We start from the raw sequence: 21417 nt of genomic DNA on the forward strand, positions 1-21417 counted from the left end.
ACAAAATCTCTGAATAGCACAATGGATCTTCACCTGTTAAATAATAAATGTAAGGGTAGTGGGTCTTTGAAGATGCTGTTGGAGGTTGCCATAGGAGCTGCAAGTCGCTTTCTGGTTTGTTGTAATTCCTCATTTCTGATGCCATGGGACCTCTGATGAAACGCGCTTGAAAGTTTGACAAGCCTTGCGTCGTTCCAAAGTAAAACGCACATGGTTTATTACATCTTGTTTTAAGGAACATTGTGCCAGTGGTAATGTTTTGAGGGAGAATGTTTGTGATCCTGGCCTCATTGTTTTCCTTTTTCCCGTTAGATCCACCCGATGTTCCTCAGAAACTGAATTGTGAGACACACGACCTAAGGGAGATCGCCTGCACCTGGAGTCCGGGAAGAGCGACGTCACTGGTGGGCCCTCGGAACACCAGCTACACCTTGTCTGAAAGGTACGGGGGCGGGCAGGGAGAACCAGGCACAAGAAGCCATGTTGAATGACAGGGAGATCTAGTCTAGTCTGTTTCTAAGAGAAATATAAAATACTGAAACATAGTACATGAAACTGGACATGCTGCCGGTGCTGTGTGTGGGTGCGGTGGGCCGTGTGCTGCCCTTCGCAGCCGTGCAGGCTGCAAGCCGTCTGTGTCTGGCTGGGTGACCTGTGACAGCATCCTCTGCCTGCTGTACTGTGTGCATTTTCTTGTCTGAGGATGTCACACATCAGTCATCAGAAATACAAACTTTGTACAAAGACTAATTATTACGACTCTGCCCACTCACTTTTTCCTGCTAGTTTAATCTCCTGTCATTTTGAAATTATTTTCCTTTTAATTCAGTTTTTCAGGAAAGTATGTCAAATTTAAAAGAGTTGAAGCGCCTATAAATGAAAGCTATCAGTTGTTATTTCAAGTGGTTCCAAGTCAGGAGATCTACAACTTCACCTTGAAGGCTCGCAACCCCCTGGGGCGGTCAGAGACGGCGCTCTCCCTCAACATCACCGAGAGAGGTAGGCACTGGGGAAACCAGCGTCTTGGAAATGCCCCGGGAATGTGCAGTGATTTCAGGAATTACTTTGTGTTGATTGCTTTCTTTACAGTTACTATTAATTCCATGAATCTTATTTTAAAGGCTTTGAAATGTGTAATTTCAAGTTTTAACATTTTAAAAAGCTTAAATGCAAATTTGAATCAGTCGTTTTACCTGGAAACAGTAAGTGGTTTTATCTCACTACTGGTGTTTGATTTCTGCAATGTTTGTGGCCCATTTGTAACATTTTCATGCGTGTTGAAGTAGTTGCAGACACCCTGGTAGTTGCAGAAATGGTAACTTAGAGCTCATCAGCCATTGCCCTGGTTTCCCTGTTGGGGACATTTTATGTAACGTGAATACAGACCAAAAGCAGAAATACCAGGAAACGCACGCTGGTACAGTACTGCTAGCCAGACCGCTGCGCCAGATGCGTGGCCTTGCTGGGTTTGTGTGTGTGCATATGCACGTAGTGTTAGGCGGAATACCACACACGCAGGCTCTGTAACCCCGCATAACAGCCCAGACGGGGAGCTGCTCCGGCACCTCATAGGAACTTCCTCATGTTGTCCTCTCTGTGCTTGCTTGTGCACGTGTGTACACACACACACACATACCCCTGTCCATTGACCACAAGTAACTTTTCCTTGTCACTGTTGCTTTGTCTTTTTGAGAACATTGTACTAAGGAAGTGGGATAATAGGCAACAATTAGAGGTTGGCATTTTTAGGAATAAGGCTCTGGAAAACCATTCAAGTCGTCATATGAATAGTCTCTTCCTTTCTATTACTGATTCTCATTCTTTTCACCAGCCTGTTGCTAAATGTCTTAAAGCAGTAACATGTTGATCCTTTCAGCCTTCACTCACACAGGGCCGCAGTGACCGCGTGGGTGCCAGCCCCATGCCTGGCTCTGCAGCCCAAAGGGAAGTGGCACTGCAGTCTTCTCCGAGGTTGGAGTGGGCGAGCTTCTTTCTACCAAAGGCTGTGTGGATATTTGTAACATCACTTGCTGGCCATGCCAAAAATCAGCTTGAAAATTAGCCTGCTGTAGCTGAACTGGGTTTCATGTCCCGCCTGGACCGAATGGTTTTGTAGGCTTTGTGTGGCCTGTGGGCTGGGTGTGCACCACCTGGTTCCCCACCCACAGGGAGGGGTGAGACAAGAGAGCTCTTCCATCGTTTGGTTTACTCTCCAAATGGTTGCAATGGCCAGGACTTTACCAAGCTGATGTCAGGATCGTCATCCAAGTCTGTCACTTGGGTGGCAGGGGCCCATACAGCTGAGCCATCTTCTGGTGCTTTTTCTCAGGCTGTTAGCAAGGAGCTGGGTTGGCAGTGGAGCAGCCAGGACAGGAACCAGCATCCATATGGGATGTTGGGGTCCCTGGTGGTGGTGGCTCTGCTTGCTATCCCACAACACTGATCCTTCCCCTCCTGTTGTTGAGACTCACAGTTACGGGGAGAAAAGGCTGACACTCCTGGGCTTTACCATCCAGCCTGGCAAGTGGTAACTGAATGATCTGGTTGCTCTAATTATAAGTAGAAGTCAGTTTCATCAATTATTGCGTCCTGTCATCTTTGTTATTTTGTGACGGTTTTTCCTTCAGGTTAGACAGCTGCCTTTTGTACTTGAATGATCTGGGGTGTGTGTGTTCGTTCATCTGTTAGTTCCTAATCTAAAGTACTTTGTACATCCATGGTACTTATTTTAGTCTAAGTTTGTCCTAAGTTCCATTGTCATTGAGCAGACACCTGCCACTGTGCTGAGGTTTAAATGCGTTCAGTGTAGAATATCTGCACCATGCCTGCAGAATGGCACGTGCTTCCCCCGGCTCCTGTTCTGTCCAGTGTTCCCTGAGTGCGTTACGAGTCCTTAAACACAGAGGCTGACCTGGCTCCCTTTCAGTGCTCCCAGCACCGTACAAGGACCAGGAGCCTGGCTTGTTCTCACCAACTGTGGGTGCAATGCTGCCAGTAAAAACTTGGATTCTGTAAAGATTGGGTAGGTCTGCACTCCGGTTTTCTCCTGTCTTTTTATTTTCTTTCATTCTGGTTTATCATATTAGATGACAGCTTTTGGCAAGTAAATATTTAAAGCAATTAATCTTTGAACAATTGTATTTGCAGTACATCCTCACACACCTACTTCATTCAAAGTGAAGGATGTGAACTCCACAGCTGTGCGGCTTACTTGGCGATTGCCTGGCAGCTTTGCAAAAATCAATCTGTTATGTCAAGTCAAAATTAACAAACCCAACTCAGTACAAGAATTGGTGAGTGGGATTCTGCTGCAAAGTTCTTTTGTACCTGTTTTATGTAACACTGGGTTTTCAATAAATGTTAAACATGAGCTCTCAGTGTAGTAACAGCATTTCATCCAGTGTATTGAGTATTGTAGATGGGTAATAATACTGAGGATTATAGATGGGTAAGGCTGACTCTGTGCAGAAGGTTTCAGGTCTGGTGTAGTACCTGACACTTCGCTGGTGCGTGATAAATTTGTGAGTGAAGGAGCAGTCTTTTCTGTAACCTTCAGCATCAGTGAATGGACTAATTGGCACCAAGTCTTAGAGTGATCTTTAAAACTGCAAAGTGCAGCAGTGGGAGTCAGTTCTGCTTGGTAATTAGAAGTCAAAACATGACTTTTTAATACATCTAAAGTATTTAGGTTGGCTTTTACAACACCATATTGTAATCTGTGGTATATCCAAAATAAATTATATTGTACTTAAATATTCATTTGGAAATGTACCGATTTCTAGCAAGTTAGTCAAAATTGAAAAAACAATTTGAAACACTGCTTTGTCATAAGTTATTGGGAGCTCAGGTTTTCCAGAGAAAATGTAGATTTGCTGTTTTGTTTAGAATTGCTTTTTAAAAATTTTGTTGGATTAATTGAAGTGATCATTTGTTGACCATTTACTTCTCATTTAGCACCAAAAAGCTAGAGGTTCTAAAAGACATTTTAACAAGAAGACATAAAAATGAATGCCTTCTCTGAGGGACTGATACAACTGTTTAACCCTCAGGATCTTCTTGGGTTGATAAATTATAGTAAAGGCTTATTGCATCACATCGCCAGTTGATTATCATAATTATATCATTCTCTGCACAATATAATTAACCATTAATAATTAGAGCCTATATGTGGATTAAAAAGACATACCAGTTTTTTTATTTCTAAACATGATTTCACAACTAGGCATGTATGTGTAAGTTAAAATACTACAGTGGTTGAAGTATTTTTGTTATTACAACTGCAAACTTATATGGATGTCTGGTTAATTTATGATACAAGTGTAAGAGACTTTCTGACCAAGAATGTGCATATGTAAGTATTCACACATTCATGATATACACTCGTATGTATATACATGTCTGTTTTCTAACAGCGGAATGTCAAAATCAAAGGAGTAGAAAACTCGAGTTACCTTGTTGTTGTGGACAATTTAAATCCATATACAATATATTCTTTTTGGATTCGTTGTTCTACTGAAACTTTCTGGAAATGGAGCAAATGGAGCAATGAAAAACAGCATTTAACTACTGAAGCCAGTAAGTTGCCAAAGGATTTATGGCCCATTGTACACTGTATCCTGAAGTTTTACAACTTTTCTTTAAAGAAAATGTGTTGGCAGTGCTTAGTAGATGGGTGCTTAGGTGAATTTAGGAATATCTGCAAATACCATGCTGACAGTTTAAATGAGTTTTAGTTTTGTGATACTACAAAAAAACATTTGACACAAGCTCTAGGAAGGGACTGCAACCCCCTGTCTGAAGTGTCAGTGTGACAGTGCTGCAGAGTGCATGGGAACTCAGACTCGAAACCATGGCGACATTACAGGGTGACCCTCCCCCCTCCTTCTTTCTTCTGGGATTTCAATAAAGCCTCTTACTTAGATTGCCTTTATTTTTTGTTTTTGGAAATAATTAGTAACAGAAAAAAGCTTGTTAGAATTTTTATTTGCGGTCTAGAGGTCAGAAATGCTGTGAGCTCCAGTGTTTGTGGTGTGACGACAGACAGCTGGCTTACTTAGGGTGATCATTCGAAAGGCTAGTCTAAGCCTTAAGAGCCGTTACAGCAAAACTCTTACTTGTACTATGTAGTGTAGTAAATGTAAAACTTCTCTCCCCACAGTTACAAAGGAAAAATGGTAATGTAGCTTTTGTTTTTTTGTGTGAAGAATAGACATGAGGCACTTTTTGGTATCTATGTATCTATAAGAATTTATTTGTAGAATCAGAAGTGAAACCAGTGCATGGCAACCAGGGATGGGATATAGTGTTGATTTCCTGTTGCTGTGTGGCATTTTATCCTCCAGTGTAGTGGCTCAAAGCAGCCAGCTTCTGCGATCTCGCAGTGTGTATGGGTCAACTGGTGGGCTCTGGCTGGGAGTCCCCTGAGGCTGCAGACAGGATATGGGTGGGGCCTGGAGGATCCCACCTGGATGGGGTCCACTTGGCTCAGCAGGAGGCCTTGACATCTCCCCATAGGTTGTTTCTGTATCCTTGGGACATGTCCAGTTAGGGTGAGCTAGGGGAACTCTGTAGCGCCTGTTATGATGTGAAATTGGAAGTGGCATGACCGTCCTGTCGGCTGCATGCCTCTGCCACCTAGGGCAGCGCTGGTTCTGAGTGAAAGGGGAGCATGGGAAGGCACAGGTGCCAGGACCAGTAGCTGTTGTGGAGACTGGCTGCTACGGAAACCCTGGCTCGGTGAATGAGCTGTGGCTGCCCAGAGCTGTCTTATTTACGCCTCGCTGAGAGGACAGCATTATTCCATGAATAAATGGTTCTCATAAGCACTCACTGTGTGTGAAGAATTGTTCTGGTCACCAGAGATACAGCAATGAATAAAACAGAGCTCTCTGCCTTATGACGTCTATAGAGCACAGGGTGATGAGTAAATCAATTGTTTGTAAGTAAGATATATGAGTATATGCATAAGAAATACGTACGTTACAGCATGTCAGGTGGTGATGCCATGGAGGAAAAATAAACCCCAGGAAGGGGGCATGGGAATGAGGTCTGGGTAATCAGGTGAAAGGAACCGCAGGTTTCAACAGGGCAGCCAGGCAGGAGAGTACCACCAAGGTGGGGTTTCAGCTGATACCAAGGCAGTGGATCCAGGGGAGGAGAGCGTGGGCAGAGTAGGGAGGGCACAGGTAGTGCCACGAGCCTGAGATCTCCTTGGCGTGTCTGAGAAACGGTTGGGTGCCAGAGTGAGAGCAGAGCCATATGACTCCGAGAAGACAGGATGGGGGACAGGCAGTGGGGGACCAGTCGGAGGGCCACAAGAGTGCTCAGCTGTCCCGAGGAGCAGCATGTGTGCAGGGCGTGGGAACTTAGCTCTCCTGTCGCCTCATTTTCCAAGTGGGAGCCCCTGAGTGGCTTCAGGTGCCCTGGGAAGGAGGGGTCGAGCACCACCATCTCGGTTGAGTGTTCTGTGGGCGTGCGTGGCATCTGCACCTCGCAAAACTTTCACATCTCCTTCCTAGTTCCTTCAAAGGGGCCAGACACTTGGAGAGAGTGGAGTTCTGATGGAAAGAATCTGATCATCTATTGGAAGGTAGGTACCTCACTTTTCCTTGTGTTATGCTAAACTGGTGACTTTACATGGGGAGTTGGAGCATCAAGGGCCAGGGATTGCCCAGACTGGCTCAGGTTGTGGTGCGGTGTTGAAAATGCTGCCTGGCTCCTAAAATCCCCACATTCCTCTGCACTGCTGCTGATTCTGTCATTGTAATGAGGCTCATCTGTCTCCACGTTCTTGCATTTGATTTTATGAGGCCTATAAAAGACCAGAGGAATTCCTTCTCCCTCCCTGTTGAAGCGCAGTCAGAAATCCACTTCCAGAGAGAATGCCAACATTTTCCTACAGTTTTTCTTCTAAGAATGGATCACTGGGTCTCACACAGTGTCATATAAATTGGGGTTAATTGTCTTAAAAAGGCAGTTTACCTGTCTAAGTTTGAAGACTCATTTCCTTTTATCCAGTGAATTCACTTGGGAGAACCCATGTTAAGGAATTGATCCCAGTTATTATGAACAAGAAAAAAATGGGCACAGGTTCACCAAAATTCTTTTAGTATTGTGAAAAAAATGAGTACAACTTAGATTTCATTTATTTATGGACTACTCATAAAATGTCTATGAAATACAAAGCCACTAAAATGTTTATGTCGCCAGATAAAATTATATGAAAAATGAGAAGAAATACAAAATTGTGTAGTGTATTAAGCTAATGTTAAAAAAAAAAAATCTGGGGCCGGCAGTGTATAGTGGGTTAAGCCATTAGCTGCCTATGACGCCAGTATCCCATATGGCCGCCAGTTCGGCCTAGCTCCTCCACTTGTGATCCAGCTCCCTGCTACTGGTCTGGGAAAACACCAGAAAATGACCCAGTGCCTGGCCCTGCGTCCACTTGGGAGACCCAGGTGAGGCTCACGGCTTCAGGAGCCCATGCCCAGGCCGTTGCCCCCATCTGTGCCCCCTCGCCCACACTCCATAACTCTGCCTTTGAAATAAATAAATCTTCAAAAAAAAAAAAAATCTACCCCCCAACCAGGAGAGTTGAAAGAAATACCAAAATGCAGAAGTATTTCAGAAGTGATAATATGGGAGATTTTTACTCATTTTCTTTCAAAATTTTGTATATTTCCTACTTCTCATTAATGGATATATACTACCTTAAGACCGCTCACTAAATCTTTTCTGGGGGAAAAAAATACACCACAGTTGTGTGATTTGTTTTGCATGGTTGTGGTGAAGCAGAACAATGCTTCTGACCATTTTTGACAAATTTGCTTTGGGGCCAGCATTATGGCATAGTCAACATCCCATTTGGGTTCTAGGTCCTGTCTAGTCTGCTCCACTTCCAACCCACCTGTTCACTTCCTACTAATATGTGCAGGAAGTCAGTGGAACATGGAAGTCCCAGGTGAAGCTCTCATGGCCACCTGGGGAGTGAGCCAACTGATGAAAGAGCTTTTGTCTCCTCTCTCTCTCACTCACTTTCAAATAAGCAAGTGTGTCTTTTTAAAAATATATATCAATCTTCTAAAATTTTGCTTCTGAAGCTTAAGAGAAACAGTTTGCCTTTCAGCCTTGAATTTCTTTGCCCTCTTGTAGCAGGCATATTTTCAGTGTCACCTCCCTCTCTGTGGGTTTTTAGAATGTCCGTGTTTCCCACTGCCGGTGACTTCACTTTCTCCATGCTCACCTCGTCCCTGGGAACGGCTCATTTCATAGGTGGAATAGCTTTGCCTAGCTTTGCAGTCTCTTTTTGCACCTTTGTTATAAGACCATGTATTTTTCTGCTTTTGATAGCCTTTGCCCATTAATGAAGCTAATGGGAAAATACTCTCCTATAACGTATCCTGTTCGTCCGAGGAAGAAACCCAGTCCCTCTCGGAGATCCCTGACCCCCAGCACAAAGCAGAAATGCAGCTTGGCAGACACGACTACATCATCAGTGTGGTGGCCAGGAATTCTGTGGGCTCGTCCCCGCCTTCCCGAATAGCCAGCATGGAACTCCCGCATGGTGAGTGCCTGCGGCCATTGGTGCTGGAAGCTCAAGTGAAGGCTGGTGTCATGTGCTCTTCCGTACTGCTCTCGTCCTCCTGTGTGCTCTGCTGCAGGCCCGTGTGGGGTGGGACAAGGAGCTGATCGTGCAGTACTCAGCGACTGGTAGAATGCGCCCTGGGCCACAGGGCTATTGTAGGCAGGTACTTGTCACAGAATGCAGGAGAGTAACTTCTACGAAGGAATATCTTTGTTTATTCAAATACCATTTTGGAATACTCTCCAAGGCTGTGCGAATTTGTGCCATGTCCGCCAGTCTATTGCCAGGTGTCAGGCAGGAAAAAAAATCATTTGAGTTGGCAGTTTTGTTGATAGAAAATTCTGCATTAATAAGAGTTCTTTGTTGGTCACCGTGTCTCCTCAGAGTCTGAAGGAGAACTTGAGTCTCAGCTTTGCTAGAGTCACGGTATAATTTAAGAGTGGCGCACCAGTGTCTGGGCCCTTCCCTGTGCTTCCGCTGGGATGCCGTGCAGCCTGTGGGCCGCAGCCACCTCAGTCACCTGTGCCTTCATTGCCTGCTCCCACTCGGCTGTCCCAGCCCTGTAAGGGTGTACCTTTCTGTGCCATCCATCCCTCAGGGGAGGAGTAATCCTGCCTGGGTCCTCTGAATACCTTTTCGCTCTTGTCTGCACCAGTTTCTCATTGCTTTTCTTTGTACTGGCTCATTGTTCTGCTAGAGATGGCCGTTGGAGCCTCCAGAGGAAGGAATGGGCCAAGTGCCATCCATTTCAGTCATGGAGCGCTGCCCAGAGCCCACATGGCAGTTCCTGGCAGAGAGGCCCTGGGGGCAGTGGTTTGGCAGGTGCCAGGAGCGGGGGGGTCGAGCAAGGCGTACTAATGGACCTGGTCTGGCCAGAAAAAACCAGTGAGCATGCACAGGAAACTAATCTGACGCAATGAAGTGCCTCACTGCTGTCCCAGTGCTAGGCAGTAGCTGTCTCGTGCTACTCACCTATCGTATTGGAAAGGAAGGGACCAAGAACTCCCGTCTGCCGGCTCATTGCCCAGGTGTCTGTGGGCAGGGCCAAAGCCAGAACCTGGGAACTCAGTCCAGCTGCCCCACACAGGTGGCAAGGACACCTGACCTTGAGCCATCATCTGCCACCCCCCCGGAACAGGAGCAGAACCCAGGTACTCCTAAGTGGGGTGCCTGCATCCTGAGTGGACAGTTAAACAGCACACCCAGTGTCTGTCCTGCAATTTTAAGAACCACAAGCCTCCCTTTTCTGTGTGTCGCTCTGAGGGGATCACTCCCAGAGCCCCCCACGGGGCCCCTAGTCAGCAGCATCCAGCCCCTGATGGCCCAGGCCCCATGGCGTTCCTCAGCGCTGCTCCCATCGGAGGCTCCGTGGCCTTGGCGCCTGTTTGCACTGTGGCTTTTTCATCCCCCTCGGCCAAGATGCTGTTTTCTGTCTGTTAGTCTTCAGTGTGCTCTGCCAGATTGTTGTCTTGTGTTCAGTAGCAGTTGCTTTATGAATGCAAATTTTGTTTTTAAAAAAATCCTTTCTGTGACTTTTTACTGAACCCTTAAATATAAACCAGTCTCAGCAGTTGCTGCTTCTTCCCAGTGACTGCGGGCCATTCCCCTTGCCCTGGTGGGCGCCCTCAGCCGCCTCACTGTGGTTGCTCCACAGCAGTCTCGGAGGCCTGGGCAGTGCTTTGCAGCACAGCAGTCTGGCGGGATGGGGCAGCAGGTTCTGCCTCTCATAGCCCTGCACTGGGCACACCCCACCGTATCCCATATCACCAGGCTGGCTGCCACCTGCCTGAGCTCCCTTCCCATTCTGCTCTCCCGCAGCCTCTCTGAAAGAGGCTGGTGTGTGCGTGTTTACTGTGTGCCCAGGCCACCTACTCTGCCAGGAGCTGGGGTTCCAGACACAAGCCTGCTGTTGTGGCCTTCATAGGTGCAATATGTGCTCCGGTGGCCCCCAGTCCCCCCACACATGTGGCCACGTCCCCTCTGGTGCCCTGGCCCTCGCTCTCCCTATCCTGGACACAGTATGTCACTGCCTGATCCCAGGTGCTCCTTAAGCTCTATGTACAAACCCTGTAAGTTAATATAAAACAACAGAGCCATATTTCAGAACCTTGCTAAATGTTTCTCTGGGTTGATTTTTTAAAATGGATTTGGCAGTTTCAGTGTTTTGGAATAGACTGAAAAGGATACATTAGCTGCTCTTTCAGTGTCCTCAAATTCAGAGGACAAAGCATGAGCCTCATCTTCTCGCTGCCACGTAGTGAAGTACTCTCTGTCGTTCTAGCCCGTTTGTGTGAGATGTGCCATTTGTGGTTGTTTCTAACGCCGGTAACATATCCTTCCTTCTTGTTGAAGACAATCTCCAAGTTGAGCAGGCTGTTGGGATGGGCGGGAGAATATTCCTCACATGGCGCCAGGACCCCAGTGTGACGTGCGATTATGTCATCAAATGGTGCAACTCCTCCCGCTCTCAGCCTTGCCTCATGGACTGGAAGAAAGTGCCTTCCGCCAACAACGAGACCGTGATTGAATCTGGTGAGCTGAATTAGAATTTTCAAAGGCTGTGCCCCGCCGCCACCCCCTACACACACACACACACACACACACACACTCTCTCTCTCTCTCTCTCTCTCTCTCTCTCTGTCTGTCTCTCTGTCTCTCTCTCTCTCTCTCTCTCTCCCCCCCCCCCTCCCTGGGTGGCAGCACGGGCTGTGGAAGGACTCTCATCCCTTGTTCTAGTTACTGCCTGTCAAGGAATTCACACCAAGATGCAACCAGAAGGAAAAAGATTTCATCTAAGAACATTCCCCAAGAATTAGTGGTAATCAGGAAAAGATGGCAAACACTTCAAGCAGCATGGTGCACCTGTGCCAGTGGGCAGTTCAGGAGTGGTAAGACGCAGCAGAGATGGAGCTGAGATGGGGTGCTCCTGAGAAAAACCTCAGGATTGCACACGGCCCTTCCTTGGCCCAGGGAGAGACTGAGCATCAATGCTCTGTAGCTGTTACCGCTGAGGACGGGGCAGGCTGGCCTTGCCAGGGCTCGGCCCCTGCTCTGAGCGGGGAGCGTCACCTCTGAGGGCTGCTCACTCAGCCTGTGGATGCACCTGCCTCAGTCTGCAACCAGAGGAGCAGTGATGCTTCCTGAGTCCTTCCCTGCCACCACCTCCCGCTCCTTGAAGAGAACAAGGTATCCAGGGCCTTGATGCCGTAGGCTCCAGCCACAACTTCCTCTTGCATGGGGCACGGGCCTGGTTCACCAGCTTCCAGCCCCGACACAGAGAGGTGGGCAGTGAGGCAGAGGACAGCAGGCAGCCTGCTGATTGCAACTCACCCGGGATGCTCTTTGCACCTGCCAGGTGGTGTGAGGACCAGTGCCATTCATGGGCTTACCACATGTGGGCTCAGGCGATCGTCCAGGGCTGCACCGAGTACAGAGATGACTGGGCGAAGCTGGGAGTCGGTCCCTTTCTGTGTTCCGCCAGCGCCCTCACTAATCCAGGTGCCCTTCCTGCCTGCCTTGTGCAACTCCAGCCTGTTCTCTCTCACCCACACTGGGGAAGGGCAGAGGGCCATCGATGGTGTAGCCAGAGTTGCAGGTTGTGGCTGAGACACAGGGGCACAAGGAGAAGCAGGCCCTGTCGTGACTGAAGGAGAATGTTCTGTGCCAGTGCGGACAGGGAGAGGAAACCCAAGTGCGGAAAAGTTTGGCAACTTTCCCAGAGTCACAAAATCAGTGTGTCACAGCACCAGAATCCAAATTTGCAGCTACTCAGAGCCTCCCGAGGTGCTAAGTTTGTTCCTGGCTGCTGAGCCCCCAAAGCAGCGAGTGGCGCACAGGAGATGGCTCGGGCTCGTGTAGCCCAGCGCCCATTCAGCCCTTTGCTGCCTTTCATGACCTTGGCATAGTTTGAGATTTTCCTTAATATTTACTTAGTACTTTGCTAGCACATAGCAAATGTGTAAGGAAAAACATAACAGGGAGAAAAGTTAAAATTGAGACAAGTTTTTGCAGCTTTTCTTTGGTTAGAGATTGCTGGTCTGTTGTGGTCCACGGGCCCGTGAGTGGAGAGGTGATGCTGCAGCCACACGAGAATGGTTTTGCCCTTGCCCAGCTCTGCCCTCCTCTCTGCACCGGGGCCCAACGTTGGTGATGCAGCCCCACACCCAGTGCAGGAGGAAGTTGTCACGGCCGGAGCGTAAAGGGCCCGGACACTTTTTTCTCTTCAAGACAGTGTCCTCTTGTAGCAGTCACCTATCTCTTCATTACAGCAGAAGCACATTTAATTGTTCAGTTCACTGTGAATGTTGACCAGTTTTGAAAATGTACCTAATTGGGCCCGGCGGCGTGGCCTAGCGGCTTAAGTCCTCGTCTTGAACGCCCCGGGATCCCATATGGGTGCCGGTTCTAATCCCGGCAGCTCCACTTCCCATCCAGCTCCCTGCTTGTGGCCTGGGAAAGCAGTTGAGGACGGCCCAATGCATTGGGACCCTGCACCCGCGTGGAAGACCCGGAAGAGGTTCCTGGTTCCCGGCATCGGATCGGCGCGCACCGGCCCGTTGTGGCTCACTTGGGGAGTGAAACATCGGATGGAAGATCTTCCTCTCTGTCTCTCCTCCTCTCTGTATATCTGGCTTTCCAATAATAATAAAATCTTTAAAAAAAAAAAAAAAAAAGAAAATGTACCTAATTATTCATTTTTTTAAAAGTTACTTATTTGAAAGGCGCAGTTACAGGGGTTGGACAGAGATCTGCCCACTGGTTCACTCCCTAAGTGACCAATGCTGAGCTGGGCTGTAGCCAGGAGCTGGCTGGGGAGACTTGCACACCGGTGGCAAGAGTCCAAGGACTTGGGCGTCTTCTGCTGCCTTCCCCAACAGCAGGATCGGAAGTGGAACAGCCAAGCCAGCAGACAGCACCCATAGGCGATGCTGGCTCTGCAGCCATGACTGAATCCAGTGTGCTGCAGCACTAGGCCTCCACAGTTGTAATTTTTAAAAAATCGGTTTAGTTGATTTTGGAAGTTGCTGAGAAAGCTAAAAATATTTATTTCTAAAGCATATAGTATAGTATACTGTGCATTAATGAAATTCACTGTGTTCATCTTCTAGACCAATTTCGGCCAGGTGTGAGATATAATTTCTTCCTATATGGATGCAAAAATCAAGGATACCAGTTGCTACGTTCAATAATCGGATATGTAGAAGAATTAGGTGAGTTTTTGTTTTTTTTTTTTTTTTTTTTGCGTTCAAGGTAACATGAAAAATTGTAAGTCAGTAACTTTAAGATTCAATTCTATACACAAGATTCAGAGGTCTGGTTCTAGCAAGGCAAAGTAATTTGCATGATAAATTTAAAATTATGTATTTGTTAATTTTGCTAATGGATATTCTACTGTCAGAGAAAATAATGATGACTCAAGTGTCAAGAATATTTCATTTCCCCTTAAATGTGTTTAAAATAACTGCTTATTTGGGACTGTCAGTGAAGAGGGAAAACACAGTGAAGCACTAAGGACCCATGAGTAGGCGACCCTCCCAGATGTGGGGTTTGGGCTAACACTTTGAAGTTCTACCTTCACGCCTGGAGCTGCTTTTCCAGGCGACATGTGAATTAGTTTCATTGCCAAAGAGTGTTAGATAATATGGCTGAAGGTTTATGACTAGATAGGGGACAACATTTTTTATTCTCATTTAAGTTCTTTGTAGAGCCCAGAAATGTTACAGTGACCCCATCTGCGTCTGTCAGCCCTCCTTGAGCCGTTGGCCTTGTCCTTCACAGCTCCCATCGTTGCACCAAATTTTACCGTGGAGGACACTTCTGCAGACTCAATATTAGTGAAATGGGAAGATATTCCTGTGGAAGAACTTAGAGGCTTCTTAAGAGGATATTTATTTTACTTTGAAAAAGGGGAGAGAGACACATCCAAAATGAGGAGTTTGGAATCAGGTAAGCAAATTGCTAGTGTGCGAATCGTGTTTCTTAGAAGCATCACAAAATAAAGGGCAAAGAGGGTCCTGCCGAAACTGTCCAAAAATAGCCAAAGGAACAGTCATGTCGGAATGTAGGAGCCTTCAGATGTGCTGTCTGCGGCATGGCATGTGTGGTCTTATAGAAATCATCTGAGGAGTTGATTTTGAAATCAACTTCTTCTTGTGAAATCCCATAGCACAGATGCCATCTCTGGCTAGCCCTGCAGGAGCCCTAGCAAGCCTTTTAAAATGTAGTTTTTAAAAAGTCATCTTGTATACCTGTGCCTAGAGGAGAAAACTCGGGGATCGGACAGACGGGCTTCATGAGCTGGGAAGTTTAACTGAATTGGAGACACGTGTATCCGTTAAGCCTCAAAAAGTACAGTTAGTCCTTGTCACTCAGTAAACGTGTATCCAAAGCCCACAGAGTTCTGAGATGTACAAATTACAGAAATGTTTATTCAGGTTTTTGGCTCTTCCTTCAATGGTTGTTGTTGCTCGGAGTCCACTGTGTCTTTTTGGGAGCTGCGCAACATGAGCGGATCATCCTCACGTCTGAGAGCTTTCCTTCCCCCAGTGGCCTCTCCTTGGAAAGAAGCAGGGATGGTTATTTAGTGCCCAACACCAGAGAACAGCCTGCACCAGAATGCTGACCTGGGGGAGCAGCCTGTGCAAGACACGTGGCTTCCCAGGCTGCTGAGTTCATGTTTTCTTAAGCTTAAGGGTTCAGAGGAAAACCCTCAGCTCTCCAGGGCCCACGGGATTGTCTTCAAGTGCTTGGAAAGGTTACCCATGAACCAGTTAACACATGGTGGGTTAGTCACTCACGTTAGAGTCCAGGGAAAGCAATTTCTCATAAAGCCACAAGGAGGACGACGATGGGAGAGGCAAGAGATGATCAGAAATGAAGTGAGTGTGGAGGTAGAACTGAAGGAAAAGACTCAGAAGCGTGGGGGCCGGGGGTGGCGGTACAGAGTGGAAGTGGATAGTCAGATGTCCTAGAGGAGTGACTCGAACGGGCATGTGGGACTAGTGTGAGCAGCAAGTGCTTAAGATGGATCTGGGCGAATAGAGGGGTTGATGGAAAGCAGTGTCCCAGAAGGGAAGGATCTGAGAGCGTGGAGTGGAAGTGCTCGCTAGGCACACGGCACAAAGTGTCATGAGTTCTCAGAATGCCTGAAGTATACAAAAGGATTAGAGAGAGTCGGGGCCTGCCTGCAAGGGGAGAACGGCAGCAGAGTGGCACTGGGACTCGGGTACCAGCAGGGTCTTGCCTGTTGGCTAGAAATGGTTTTCAGACTAAAATGCACTCTGCCAGCCTACCGCCCACTAGGAGAGCAGAAGGGAGACCTGTTCAGCTGGGCAAGTCTGAACGACTGCTGCCCTCTGCCTTTCACAGAAGGCTCTTGGAGGAGTGCCTCACCTGTGGGAATGGAGTGGGCAGGGACAAGGAGCTCCAGGAAGGTGGCAGCCTGGAAGGTTCCAGGGTAGTGCAGGATGCGGGGCACGGGAACTGGCATGTTACGTTTGCCTCCATGGAAAACTGTTGAGAAATCACTGGAAGAATTAGGAATTGGTCCCGACCGGGCATTTGAATCAGCAGGTGAGCAAGAAGGTAACTGATGACACCCAGCAGTGTGTGTTAGCAGTGGTGCACACTCGCAGGACAACCCTGTGAACACGGGGTTCCCTGAAGGTGAGGATGGCTCTGTATGGGTGCAGTGGGGGGTGGGCCAGGGGTCATGTCCCAGAGCTGACCCTTCGTCTCCCCTTCCAGCACTCAACTCTACTGTCTGAATTTTCACAGGCAGTAACCAGCAGACTCATATTTTGTTACTTGCAGTATGGATATTAGTAATCAAAGAGATGCCTAACATAGTTGGACAGTGACAGTAGAGGTGAGAAGAGGGGCTGGTAGGCAGTTGGCTGCTTTCTGTTAGTAACGATTAGCCATTCAGTATTCCCTAATTATTTTAACCATTGCCCTTTTCGGGCTACAATTTCTGAGACTAGAATCCTATATAATTGAGCATTGTCCCAGGAGGTCTGTGGTCTTCCCTTTGGTCTGTGCCCCTGCGCCCCCTGGAGCAGCTGGAGTGGAGTTTGTGCCCTGGCTATTGCCAGGCTTTTAAACACTGAGGGAAGGGGTGTGAACTGCCTGCTGTCCTCAGGACCTTTCCCTGGAAGGTGTGCGCACTGGGCACAGCCGGGAGGCAGGTCATGCATGATACTTTGCTCTCCATGTGACCTCAGTGTGACTGCTGACTGGCACAGGTGGAATTTGAACATGGCTCTGACCAGCTCTAGGTCCTTGGCTGGAGTTGGCTGGCAGCCAGACTCATTCTAAGAGAGGGTTTGGCCTGACAGGTGTCAGTAACCAAGCATTTAAAAATGACGTAGAAATTAACATCTTTATTCTTTTAAAAATAGGTCGTTCTGACATAAAAGTTAAGAATATTACTGACCTGTCACAGAAGACGTTAAGAATTGCTGATCTTCAGGGAAAAACAAGTTACCATCTGGTCTTGCGAGCCTACACCGATGGCGGGATGGGCCCAGAGAAGAGCATGTATGTGGTGACAAAGGAGAATTGTAAGTTCCATGTTGCCTTTGTGATGTGTTCCGTGCTGAAATGCATGCACAGCGTTCCTCGTGGCTTTATCTGATGCAGGGAACCTCCCCATTTCATTTACTACAGGGCCTTGGCCTGGCCTCCTGTTCGTTCTTGGTAGTGGAAGCTACTTTCAGATGCCTACCTAGAAATGACTTAGGGACTTACCCAATGTCTAGGGGGGTCTAAATTCACGTTGAATTTATAAAACTCAGCTGCCTTAAAATGTTTTTCACTCAGCTATTCCCATGATTTAAAAAAAAGTTCCAGTGAAAGTTACGAAAAAGGATGGAAGTCAGTGCTGTGCTTGGCTGCCTCCCAACAGTGAAGCCCTCGAGCCTGACCTCTGACCTTGCCTTCCACCCTGACTCGAAACCCATGCACAGCTCTTCCAGAGCGAACCGTAATGATGCGCCTGCCTCCCATGCTGGCCCTCAGGGACCCTTGGCAATTTTTAGTGACCCCTTTGGTCGTCCTAGCTCCACCTAATATGTAATGGTTCAGAGCCGCAGGTGCTGCTGGACTTCCCGCAGTGCCAGGCCCTTCGCTCCGGCCCAGGCCAGGGGAGGACCGGCCTGAGCGTCGAGTGTGTTAGGCCCGAGGAACGCTGCTCTCAAGAACTCGGGTTTTGTTTTTTTTTTTTTTAATATATGCAAAACTTACAGTACCTGAAAGGTTATACACATTCACTGTGCCAGCGTCCCTGAGCAGTTTGTTTTACATGCAAGTCTGTCACCTTCAAAATCCTGTACCAGAGATGTACTGTCCTTCCCACTAGGAACATGATGATCTGTAACCTGTGCAACGATTTTTTTGCAGCCGTGGGCTTGATTATCGCCATCCTCATCCCCGTCGCAGTGGCCGTCTCCGTGGGAGTGGTGACCAGTGTCCTTTGCTACCGGAAGCGAGAATGGTAATGGCGCCGTCGGTGCACTGCTGTGTGGCCAAGGGCGGATGTGTCAGAGTCAGTACATCTTTTGAGGTAGAATGAGTTAGTAAAATATTTTTAATCAGAAGTAGAGATGACTTTCACATTAGGCAAAACATTAACAGAATGTGGAGCAGAGTGGAAGCATAACATTTTCCCTCTAGTTTGTACTAATAACTTATGGCAGCTAACAGTTGTAGTTAAAGTATTCATAGGCATAAATATGGCCATAGATAGCTACAAGGATAAACATGGCTAAATGGTTACATCCCTACTGCTCGTTGTGACCGCTTTGGAAGAATCCTCCCCTTTGGGCTGGTTACTCATGGACTCAGTGGCTGTGAACGGCCGCTGCCCTGGGGAGGGGATGCCATGTGGTGAATCGGAGAACATTCAGCTGGCAGCTCCGCTAAGCCTGTGTGTGCAGTAACTCCCAGGAACGAGGGGGCAGGTTCCTCAAGGAAACGAGAAGTAGGGCCAGGTCCAGGGAGGTGGTCAGCCTGGCTGCTCTGTGGGCATCCCCAGAGGGAGAAGGACGGGGAGAGGGGAGCTGGTGTGAGGTCCCCTGCTGGCCCTTCTCCTGGAACAAGGAGAGCAGGCGGAGGCAGGCTGGTTAGGGCTGAAGGGCAGGAGCTGTCCTGGGACCAACACTGGGCCTCGCTGGCCTTCAACATGGCCCCGTTAATGCCGGAGAAGGGAAGTAGCTCAGCAGTCCTGCTGGCAAAAAGTTTCCAGAAGGCACTACTCCAGCAGTACAAGTATCAGCGCATTTTGACAACACCTGCCTTAAGGAAGGACTTTAATGTTCCAGATTCACATTAATGTTCTTTTTTTGCAGGAATTTTAGAAGTTTTTATTATTACCTGTAATATAAAATAGGGAAATCTCATTTTGTTCACATTAAGTTTTGTTCAAGATAAACTGCCCTTTTTTAAAAAAAATTTAGCACCACAAATAAGGTGCCTAGCATGCTGTGTGGCTGTAACCTTGGTTCCCCCATGCTTTGTAAGCACTGCGGTAAAACAGCATCCTTGCACCATGGCTGTTAAGAGCAAACGAGAACCAGACACTCAGAAGTACTAAGTCACGGGCCATGCTTAATCCACTTCATACTTTGAAAACTTTATTTAGGCCTGTGTTTGACTTTAAACTTGATTCCGCAATTGCCATTTTCGTAAGATACATAGGCATTGCAGTTTTAGAAATGGAATTAGTCTGGCTGGTGTTCAGGTTGGAATTGCACCATTGCATAGAAAGCTTTTAGGGAAGGATCGCAATCCAGAGGGTGCATGTGTGTCCAAGGTGGTCGCTCAAGTTCACAGGAAGCATCAAATTAAGTCTGCCTGTTGCCTGAGTGCTAGAGCAATTGCTAAATGTACTTTGTCATTCTTTAAAGGATTAAAGAAACCTTCTATCCTGATATTCCAAATCCAGAAAATTGTAAAGCACTACAGTTTCAAAAGAGCATCTGTGAGGTAATCCTTTATTTTCTTCCATTTGTCTTTGAACAATTTCATTTATGTCTATTGTGAAAAGTGTTTAACATGGAAATGTCTAAGTGAAGCTTGAGAAAGGCATTCTTCAGAACAGTAACGAACCCAGCGGGCATGAGAGATTGACTTCTCTGCAAGGCAGAGGGGCCAGGGCAGCATTCCCATTTGCTGGTTCATTCCTCAAATGCCTGTACCTGGGCCAGTGAAGGCCAGCACTGCATCCCAGCCTGGGTACCTGAGCACTCATCTGCTCCCTTCCCCGGCACCCTGACAGGGAGCTGGCTGGGAAGTGGAGTGACCTTGATTGGTCCACCTTAGTCTACTGTGTCACAAGGTTTATTCCCTTTTAAATATGTTTGACATTTTCAGGGGCGGGGGAGCGGAGCCGATTTTCTACTCGTTTACTCCCTGAAATCCCACAGCAGTGGGGACGGGGCCGTGTGTAGGTCGGAAGCCAGGCCCTGCAGCCTGCTCTCCTACAGGAACCATTCCCTGCTGGTCGACAGGTGCAGGACAGAAGGAAGCTGGAATCCCGGTGGGAACTGAAACCCCTCCCAGGCCACAGTGGAACACCTGTGCCTGGCGAAATTCTAAAATTATTAAATTGTTTCCACAGTACTCTCGTTTCTACTACTGTCAGCAGCAAGAACAGTGGTGGGAGGAAAGTTACTTTTCTCCGAGCAGTAAAATCAAATATTTACAACCAGATGGGAAAACTAAAATTTCCCTTTTGTAACAAGGGCCATTCCCAGTAGCATTTAGTACCATCTTTCATTGATGTTTTACAATCCAATTCTAGGGAAGCAGTGCCTTAAAAACATTGGAAATGAATCCTTGCACCCCAAATAACATCGAGGTTCTGGAAAGTCGATCCACGATCCCTAAAATAGAAGACACAGAGATAATTTCTCCAGTGGCAGAGCGCACTGAGGAGAGCTCGGAGGCAGAACCGGAAAACCACGTGGTCGTGTCCTACTGTCCACCCATCATTGAGGAGGACATCCCGACCCCGGCGGCAGAGGAGGCCGGAGGGCCCGCGCAGGTCATCTACATCGACGTGCAGTCCATGTATCAGCCCCAGGCCAGGCCTGAGGAAGGACCGGACGCCGAACCCGCGCCACCGGGGGCAGGCTACAAGCCGCAAATGCGGCTGCCTGTGAGCCCGGCCGTGGGAGAGCTGGTTCTGGAAGGGGACTTGGACAAGACCGCAGGTTACAGACCCCAGGCCAGCGTGAACACCTGGAATCTGGTCTCCCCGGACTCTCCGAGATCCACAGACAGTACCAGCGAGGTGGTGTCCTTCGGAAGCCCATGCTCCATCAATTCCCGTCAGTTTCTGATCCCTCCCAAAGACGAAGACTCTCCCAAGTCCGGAGGAGGAGGGTGGTCCTTCACAAACTTTTTCCAGAACAAACCAAATGATTAGCAGCATTGCCCCATTACCTGGGTCTGTCTGCCATCTCAATAAGCTCTTCCTGCTGGTGTCGGCACGCTGGCACTGGGCATGCTGGGAGGGATCCTGTGCGGCGTCCTCCACGAGGCCAGCTTCCACTAAAGTCTTCATCTGCTTGTCCTGTAGTCTAAAAGCCAAAGCATAGCAAGTCAGAACCCTCCGTCCGCTAAGCTCGAGATGTTGGAGCGTTGGTGAGTGAGCCAAAGAACTGACACGCCGCCATCGTCCAGAAGCGATTTCGGGCTGAATCCATCCAGTGCGTCCATGGCAACCATTCTGTGCTGCTGGTCACGGTTTTCTGCTGGGTGGAGCCCTGGAGTTGCCAGCGATGTTCAGGCAAGGGGGCCCAGTGTCCCAGGCACACACTGCTCAGTGGCCT

The 21417-nt window shown here is 48.0% G+C and overlaps 1 protein-coding gene across 2 annotated transcripts in view; it reads left to right on the forward strand.

The window, feature by feature from the left end:
• The window catches only part of LIFR (LIF receptor subunit alpha), a 57871-nt gene extending 36454 nt beyond the window's left edge, over window positions 1–21417 (forward strand). For both annotated transcript variants that reach the window (XM_058680145.1, XM_058680146.1), the window contains exons 8-20: window positions 313–442; window positions 830–999; window positions 3148–3293; window positions 4413–4575; window positions 6519–6589; window positions 8350–8563; window positions 10937–11116; window positions 13693–13794; window positions 14363–14530; window positions 16984–17145; window positions 17984–18077; window positions 19489–19567; window positions 20385–21417. In XM_058680145.1, coding sequence (XP_058536128.1) covers window positions 313–442; window positions 830–999; window positions 3148–3293; window positions 4413–4575; window positions 6519–6589; window positions 8350–8563; window positions 10937–11116; window positions 13693–13794; window positions 14363–14530; window positions 16984–17145; window positions 17984–18077; window positions 19489–19567; window positions 20385–21011 — 2306 coding nt within the window. In that variant the 3' untranslated portion in view covers window positions 21012–21417. The remainder of the gene's footprint in view (window positions 1–312; window positions 443–829; window positions 1000–3147; window positions 3294–4412; window positions 4576–6518; window positions 6590–8349; window positions 8564–10936; window positions 11117–13692; window positions 13795–14362; window positions 14531–16983; window positions 17146–17983; window positions 18078–19488; window positions 19568–20384) is intronic.

This window comes from Ochotona princeps, chromosome 23 (genome assembly GCF_030435755.1).
Source record: "Ochotona princeps isolate mOchPri1 chromosome 23, mOchPri1.hap1, whole genome shotgun sequence".
NCBI classification, from domain to species: Eukaryota; Metazoa; Chordata; class Mammalia; order Lagomorpha; family Ochotonidae; genus Ochotona; species Ochotona princeps.